General features: G+C 40.6%; 1 protein-coding gene and 2 long non-coding RNA genes across 3 annotated transcripts; 2 read left to right on the forward strand and 1 right to left on the reverse strand.

Annotated features, from left to right (window-relative positions):
- The first annotated feature begins 194 nt into the window (after positions 1–194).
- LOC120787549 lies at positions 195–2862 on the forward strand. Its single transcript, XM_040123266.1, has 3 exons — positions 195–430; positions 1713–2247; positions 2841–2862. The coding sequence occupies exons 1-3, from the start codon at positions 349–351 to the stop codon at positions 2860–2862; spliced, it is 639 nt and encodes a 212-aa protein (XP_039979200.1). The 5' UTR covers positions 195–348.
- Positions 2863–2895: 33 nt separating this feature from the next.
- On the forward strand, positions 2896–4519 carry LOC120787553. Its single transcript, XR_005706955.1, has 3 exons — positions 2896–3742; positions 3932–4106; positions 4354–4519. It is a non-coding gene; the product is annotated as an uncharacterized LOC120787553 (long non-coding RNA).
- A 2870-nt stretch (positions 4520–7389) lies between these two features.
- LOC120787552 lies at positions 7390–8064 on the reverse strand. The gene is made up of 2 exons (XR_005706954.1): positions 8029–8064; positions 7390–7950 (listed from the first exon to the last, which is right to left on the reverse strand). It is a non-coding gene; the product is annotated as an uncharacterized LOC120787552 (long non-coding RNA).
- Between the last annotated feature and the right edge of the window lie 441 nt (positions 8065–8505).

The raw sequence follows: 8505 nt of genomic DNA on the forward strand, positions 1-8505 counted from the left end.
AACAACCTTATTATAATGTATTAAAAACACAGAAGTATGAAGGAAATTGAAAAATAAATTGGAAAAAATCAGAAAAATAACGTCTCTGCGTCTTCTCCACGTACACGCACGCGCGTGCGTGCGTCACTAAAAAAAACGTCACGGTGGGTATATAAGGGTGCCCATCATTCGGATTCTCCCCTTTTGCACCTGGACTTGGAAACGAATAGACCTGTTGCAAACCAAAGCTGTGGAAAGCAAACTTTTGGAGAATTTCATTCCTGGAAACAAACTACCGGAAAGCGGATCCTGCTGAAAAACCAAACCTTTGGATCACTGGACTATTGTGGAAAACCGAGGAGTCTGAACATGTCCTCCAGTAGACCACGGATCCCGGAGGAGCACCTGCCGGAGGGAGTCGCCCCCCAGCAGGTGCTGGACAACGATGCAGGTAAGACAACTTTTCTATTTATTCTATATTATTGAAATCATTTTACTTCTGACTGATTCGTTGATTCATCGCGTTAATATCCTTACAAGCTTTATCAGTGTGTAAATCAATGTCACTATGAATTTAAAGATGAACAGTTCACATTATGTCATTAGGGCCTGTTGGGAAAACACAGATTTGGTGAAACTAGACACTTCTTCGACGATTATTCAGTGTGAAATGATTATTTGATGGACAGAATTTCTTAAATTATCCCGGTAAGTTGTAGAATACATGAAGAGTTTGTGTCGTGATTTGAAAACAGTTGTTTGTTTTTGAGGGCATCAAATTGTCCGAATTTTGCTTCAAAATTATTGGAAAAAAGATGGCGACTGGGCCAAATTTCATATAATGCCAAAAAAAAGTTTTTTATTGTGCACCATGGAGACGATGGAACGTTTAGGCCCTAACGTCAGAACGTCCGGACGTACAGGTGGAACCGCAGCGGGGCCTGTTGTTGTGTGTGGTTGGGACCCTGAGCTAGCTTGATTCTTGAAGCTTGACTTATTATATCCGGAGCTGATAGCGAGTTGTGTAGTAATTTCATGTTCACAGTCGATCACATTGAATGAAGTAATTAACAGATATTCCTCAAAATGCACCAAGATATCAATGTTGTTGAGAAGGAGATTAAATGGAAGATGTCTGTTTTTGGACCTTCTTCAGCCTCCACTGTCGTGTTCAGTCATCACAGAGTTTGTAGGTGACATTTTGTTACTTCGATAACACTGAAATGCTCTTAGCTCTTTAGTGTGACATTGTTTATTTACTTATTTTTGGAGGAGAAGTAAGCCATTTGTTGTTCGACCGGACGCGTGTGTGTGCCATGCGCGCAGCGTAGCGAGTTTCTCCTCTCCTCCTCTCCAGTCTCGTTGCCAGTTATGAATTATGAGTTGTTGACGGGCACCTCATGATTAAAAACTTTTTAAATTGAGACGATAATTGTTGTTGTTGTTCTGCAATGTATTATCTACTCAGGCTTCTGAAGAACTCTAAATGTAACCTTCCTTTTTTATTACATGATTTTATTTTATGGCTGTGAAGAATTGTGTTTTCAGAATTTGCTCTGATTTGAAATCTCATTAGATTCAACTCAGACTAAACCATTGTTACAATCTTTGCACCAGAGAAAAATACAATGTTTTTAACTTGTAAATATGAAATAATCATTACCACAGATGGGCTATTTATTAGCTACAATTTGAAATCAGGTTTTTCAGCTGCTTTAACCTTTTCCTCTCAGGTGGTGTAGACGACATCATTGGACGTCCTGCAGAAGATGGGTTCCCTGAACTGATCTTGGTTGTGGATGATGACGAAGACAACAATCTCCCAGTCAACATCTCATCTGGTGAGGAAGAGGAGTTTGAGGAAGACGATAGGGAAGTCGACGAGACCGACTCAGAAAGTGAAATTGGTGAGGTCTGGTCTGGCGACTTCAGCAATGATTCAGGGTACAGCACCATGACTTTCTCTGAAGAGTACCTTGAAGACGACCTTGAAGACGACTTTAGACCTCTGTCCCCTCTCGTCCAGCAGTTCCCACCAGAAAGCTTTTGGCAGGACTGGAAGGATGCATCCTTCTTTATTGCTGGCGCACCTCTTCTTGTTGTTCCCGCTCGTATTCCTGATGCTGCTCCCGTTTGTGGTCCTGCCGCTGCTCCTCAGCAGCTGATGGTCGGGCACCCGCAGGTACCCGTTCAGCCCGAGAAGCTTCCCGAGCAGCAAGTGGAACGACCTGAGGGAAGTGTACTCCCATTTTCTGAGAGGCTGGAAGAGTGTGCCCCCTCAACTTCAGGCCTCAGCTCCTCCACAAAGAGGACCAGGGAAGAGAACTACACGGGGCAGGTAAGTAGCAAGAGGCCGAGGGTGAATTCCGAGGAAAACCCTGAAGACGCAGTTCCTTCTACGTCAGGCCTCAGCTCCTTTTCAAACGGAAGCACTCAAGAGAACTACAGGGACTCAGCTCCTTCAACCTCAGGCCTTGGATTCTTCACAGGCAGGAGACCATGGCCTTTTGTCCCTTTTGGAACCCCAAGATGGGCTGATGACAGCGACTCTGATTAGAGTTTTTGCTAACGCTGTTTGCTGGATGTTTGGGAAAACTGTAAAAACCTTTCATTTGGCGGAGCTGGTGGAGCCCCAAGTAGCATTCGCGTCTGTAACTCTCTTCCCTGCTCCTCCGCAAAGAGGAGCAGGGAAGAGAGTTACACAGAGCAGGTAAGTAGCAAGAGGCCGAGGGTGAATTACGAGGAAAACCCTGAAGATGCAGTTCCTTCTACGTCAGGCCTCAGCTCCTTTACAAACGGAAGCAGGGAAGAGAAGTACAGGGACTCAGCTCCTTCAAATTCAGGCCTCTGATTCTTCACAGGCAGGAGACAATGCCCAAGTAGCCTTTATGCCTTGCAAGGTTGGTAGTGCCCTAGGTAGCGTCTTGCACCAGGGCCCACTTGTATCTTGTGGCTGGATCATCTCTTGAAACCTATTTGTACATATGTGGTAGCTAGATGTTCCATTTGTAATCTGGAGGGCTGGCAATTTAGAGTCATCAGTCAACCTAATCTGACCTGTGAGTTTTGTTGACACCTTTGGACTCGGACCCTGCAAGAAAACCCACACAGGCCCAAGGAGAACATGCAAGACCAAAACCTTCTTGCTATGAGATGAAAGTGCTAAGCAATGCTGCGTGAAATACCTCAGTGCCTCCCTGCAGGAGTATTAAAAGGAGGACCTTGTCCTGGTCAGACTTGCCAGGATTTGCAGTATCCCATCTGGCCCAGGTATGCTATCCCGGGGTTTAGTGGGGACGTTGTGCGAAGAGGAGCCAAGGATTGAAAAAATAGCAATCCTGCAGGTAATGTAGGAAATGCTCCACCATAGGAGTCACTGCTCCTGACATGATGTGGGGGAAAAGGTAAGTATGAGTGTCTGACTTGCAAAGGAAATTACCCTCTATAGCCTGTTATATAGAGACATAGACACTGTGTAAACTACCTTCGATAAAATATACCTGTTTATCAATTTACTACGTAACATTATTTATTTAATCATTCAACAACTGTTTTATCCTGTGAACACTGTGTTTCTTGATTTTCAACTAAGCTCTAGGTGCCCATACAGAGGTAAGTTAATAATTACTAACAACATTTACAAAAGTGTCCTGCAAATTTTTGTTTCACTTATTCAATGGCTCAGAGATTATTTCTCTTACTAACTCTTTTATACTTTTATGTAGTTTTTCTTTAGAAGGTGTAGAGGCTTTACCAGACAAAGGTAAGTCCATGCTAAATGACATCAGTAACAAATGTTTCCTGCTTGTCTGTATATTACTTGTTAATACTTCATTAGGGTTGCTACTATAACTTATTATTCTCTCATTGGATTGCACTTCCAACAGAGCAGAGCTGTCTGGCATGTTGCTGTATCACAGAGTCAACCAAAATTTTTTTTTTCTTGTGGCAGGTGGAGATGTGAAGGACGGAGCACTTCCCCTCATCTGCTGCATCCAGCAGAGGCAGCTGTTCTCTCCCAGGCTTCTCTGACGACAGAGAAGACGTTTGCTCCGGACCAGATGAGAAGGATGGATGACCACAGGACAAACTGGAAAGCGGTGGTCGCCTGTTTTTCACTAGGCTAAGTGAGTAATCCCCTCACTAAGACTACAGAAGTACCACTAGTGACATAAAGTGATGATTAGCTAAAGTTAACATTACATACTGTATGTGGATTAGATTTATTATGGGAACTTTCTTGAATATTATTATTGCGTTGTTTACAATGTAATTCCATTATTAGAGGCCACATTCAACGAAATAGCTACCTACAAAGCAGAGGTTGTATCACAGTGTCCAAAACAATTCATTACTTGTTTGACTACTTGACAGGGCAGGACTCGTTCTGTGTCTTCAGCACTCCTGGAGCAGCTGAGAGTGGACGTCCCAGCACTAGAGCAGAGTCCTGAACCACTCTCAGCAGCCTTTATCCTTCCAGGCACCAAATACGGTCTGAAGACCCCTCCTGCCCCGACAACACCCTCTTCAGTTACCAGTCGAGAGGATGAGGAGCGCCCAACGGACCTGCACAGAGGAGGTTGTCACTGCAGTGCTTCTGTGCCAAGGGTTTGGGAAGCTCCTCGCACACACAAATGCACAGGAAGCTTTCACCACCTCTTGGCTCTGAAATCAAGACAATCAAGAAAGAGACAGACAGTTCTAACTGATTGAGAAAACAATGAATTCTAAAAGATTAAAAGCATTTAGCTTTGTTACATTCAATACAACATGTTACTGTAGATGTATTTACACTTTTTATGTCCTGAGTACTACATTACTACATACTGTCTTGTAATAATTCTTAATATTGTAAACAAAATTATAATCTTTCATGTATAATTCAGAAATCTGACACAGTTTGACATGTAACATCCTTGTGAAATAAATATTGTAAATGTCATAATTGAATTTGTTTTGATTTTCATTTGACTAGAAGGTATTACTGTTACAAGTGTAACTTTGTACTGTGGGATTTTGGATACTTACTAAATATACAATAAGTATTATATGCAATACATATAATTTTACATGTTGATATAAAAAAATGTTGTAAAATGATCAGGGTGTTAACTTTGTCCATATCACGAATGTAAGTAGTTATCACTGTTAATAAGCCCTATTTTATGCATTTCTTCCCTACAATCCCATTGTTCAACTAGTTAAACTCAGTGAAGTTGGGTTAATATAAAGCATCTCAAATCCAGACGCAGGTATACTGAGACATTTTGTGATGACTAGTCACAGAGTAGAGTAGAAATATACTTCTTTTGCAGTATCATTGTTGATGAAGCCAAGGAAGCTAATCATCTACTGTTTTTCGTGACTCATACACAGAACACTAGATATACTACTGATGTTATGTTGTTTTTGAGAGCACAAGTCGCACCTTTTCTACAACTGGTAAATATCTGAAGTTTTTAAATTAATATAAATATAACTGTGTGTATACTGTTTGTTCAAACGCACAGCTATATGTACACTTAGTGGCCACCTTAAAAGGTGCACCTGTAAAATGTAGTGCAATCCAACACGACAGCTCAACCATAAATTCTGCCTTATTAAAGATGATAGTGTTCAGTTTTCACTGACACTGTTATTAATTTTACTATATATTTATTACTGAAGTTGCCACTGAGTGTATATTCACGTATTTGATTTTGGCAAGTATTTGAAACTGTTTTTTTTTTAAATAGCTGATGTCAGCACATTCAAACCAATTTTTTTATTGAGGCTTAGAGACCCACAGCTTCAGATTTCTCTCACATTAATTCGAAGTGGGAGGACTTCTAGTGGTAAGACATAGTGTTCACCCATGTTTTCGTTTTTACAGATGACTTTCTAAGCAGCACCTATCACTCAACCACATTAGTGACCACATTAGTCACCTCTAAACACTTTGCTGACACTTTACCAACGTGAATCTTCCAAAATGTCTGTCCTTTAGTGTCACTTACTTGAGTAACATTTCAAAACAGGCCAGTACAATTTAGGTCTGTCACACCTGAAAGTGTTTCACTGAAAAAAAAGAAAAAGGAAATTCAAACCTATTTTGTGAGCCACATCTATTTAAAATGTATGAAGTCATGGTTTTTGCACCTTGGGTAAAGGTTTGTCTAATTTATTAGTTTATTTATTTATTTCAGTATTACTGATCAATATTTGTGTTGTTTGCTCAAATAATTAATAGTCTGAGCCACTAATTTGTCAAAGCAATTAAATGATCAATGATCATCTTGCCAAAAGCTCAATTCTACTTGAAAACTGAAATGGTCCAGGACTTGGAACTATATATGTGATTTTCTTTTGGGTTATACATATAACTTATGACAAGATCCCCAAATTTATGTTGTTCCTCCTGAGGTCAGTCCTAGGAGAGCAGTTTGGCTGCCGTTTATAGTGCAAAACAGAAAGACTTTTACTCTGTAAACTTTGTATGAAATGTGTATAACAAAGTTCACCACACAAGAAAAATCATTTCTGACTAGAATAAAGACACACGGTTAGGAACATAAGTATTTGGACAGTGACACAATATTTGTAATTTTGCCTCTGTACACCACCAAGATGGATTTGAAACAAAGCCACAAAGGGGGTTTCACAAAAATATTGCATTAACCGTTTAGGAATTACAGCCATTTTTATACAGAGTCCCTTATTTTCAGAGGCTCAAAAGTAAATGGACAATTGACCGATAATTAGTTTCATGGCAAAGAGTGGCCTCTTCCCTCGTTATTTTATGACAAATGAGGCCGATAAAAGGTCTGGAGTTGATTCCAAGTGTTGAATTTGCATTTGGTAACTGTTCGTGGAGGAAGCCGTCATTAGGCTGAAATATGAAAACAAACCTATCAGACAGGTGGCAGAAACTTGAGGAGTGGCCAAATCAACAATTTGGTACATTATTAAAAGGAAGGATTGCACTGGTGAGCTCGGCAACACCGAAAGGCCCGGAAGACCACGAAGGCCATTAAAGTGGATGATCGCAGAATTCTTTCCTTGATGAAGAAAAACCCTTCACAACATCTAACCAAGTCAAGAACACTCTTGAGGAGGTAGGCGTATGAAAGTTGTCCAATTTTTGTCCAATTACTTTTGAGCCTCTCAAAATGAAAGACTATGTCTAAAAAATTGCTGCAATTCCTAAACAGTTAATGCTATATTTTTGTCAAACCCCTTGAATTAAAGCTGCCGTGGTGTACAGGCAAAATTACGAAAATTGTGTCACCGTCCAAATACTTATGTTCCGAACTGTATTGACACACATTACACAGATTCAAGCTAGAATCAATACTGTAATTAAACAGCAATTAACAATTTTGGCGGTCATGGACACTCGTAAACTTCAGGAAAAAGCGCTGAATGCCAAAGTTAACAAATAACAGCTTTAATGACAGCTGATATGGATTGGTTACTGACACATCACACCAATGTTCTGCAACAAGAACAGTGTTTATCTGAGTCTGATTTGAGGCGGTCGTGACTCAGTGTGAAAGTGATTTGTGTTCAACATTTTCATTTCATCATCATACCTCTGACACAGAAGGGGACCCACTCTGCTAAGTCTCTCTATTCTCCATATGAAGTTGGTTTGCTTTGCTCAAACTGTCCACAAGATAAAAGTGATGAGACATGAGAGGAACATTCAGACAGGTCTTTTTTAGTTCACTGTGGCATCACTGTGCACAAACAGGCACCTGTCGCTTTCACCAAATACATCCGTTCTGCTTTTGCAGCAATCGTCCATGTGCAGGCAAATATTCACAAAGTTAGGGTTCTCACTGCTTGAGTCTTTACAGGCTCACCCAGATGTGCATCGATTAAGTTCTTGTCCACAAAGCCACTCTTTAGTGGTTCACCGCAAATAATATTCAATTGCAGCAGAGAATGCAGCAAAGCCTCCACATCCCAGGACCCCAGCCTTCAGACCAGCTGCAAGACAAAAAGAATACATCAGAAATAAAGTACTTTTAATTTAAAACATCCGAGGAAATGTACCAGGTCACATACCACGAAATCCGATCGCTCCTCCAGTTACACAACCACCGTACACCGCGTTCTTCCAGTCAGATTTGCCTCGGTGCTGCAAACATGAAAAACAGACAAAAAAGAAATGATAATTGTTGTGCATTTGTGTGTGAGGTTTCTAGAGACCAAATAAAATGTAAGAGAAGAAAAAGGCCAGGAAACAGTGAGGGTTCTATTTGGCATGCTGCTATATATGAACTGTAATCATTTGGATGAAGAGTTGTTGTCTTGTTTTCTTGTTTTTCTTATGATATCTAGCTTTGTGCAATCATCATGTGGGAAAGTCAAAAACAGCAAACAGTCCTACACCAGAGGGAGCTATAAGACCATATGAGGCAAGTTAAAAAAGCAGAACAGAACTACCATGAGGTCCCTCAAACATAGTTGTAATGTAATGTAATTACAGAGAATGCATGAAGCCTTGTTAGATTATCCCCCTGCACTTTCACGACAAAAGCA

The sequence above is a fragment of the Xiphias gladius genome, unplaced genomic scaffold (genome assembly GCF_016859285.1).
Source record: "Xiphias gladius isolate SHS-SW01 ecotype Sanya breed wild unplaced genomic scaffold, ASM1685928v1 HiC_scaffold_196, whole genome shotgun sequence".
Classification (NCBI taxonomy): Eukaryota; Metazoa; Chordata; class Actinopteri; order Istiophoriformes; family Xiphiidae; genus Xiphias; species Xiphias gladius.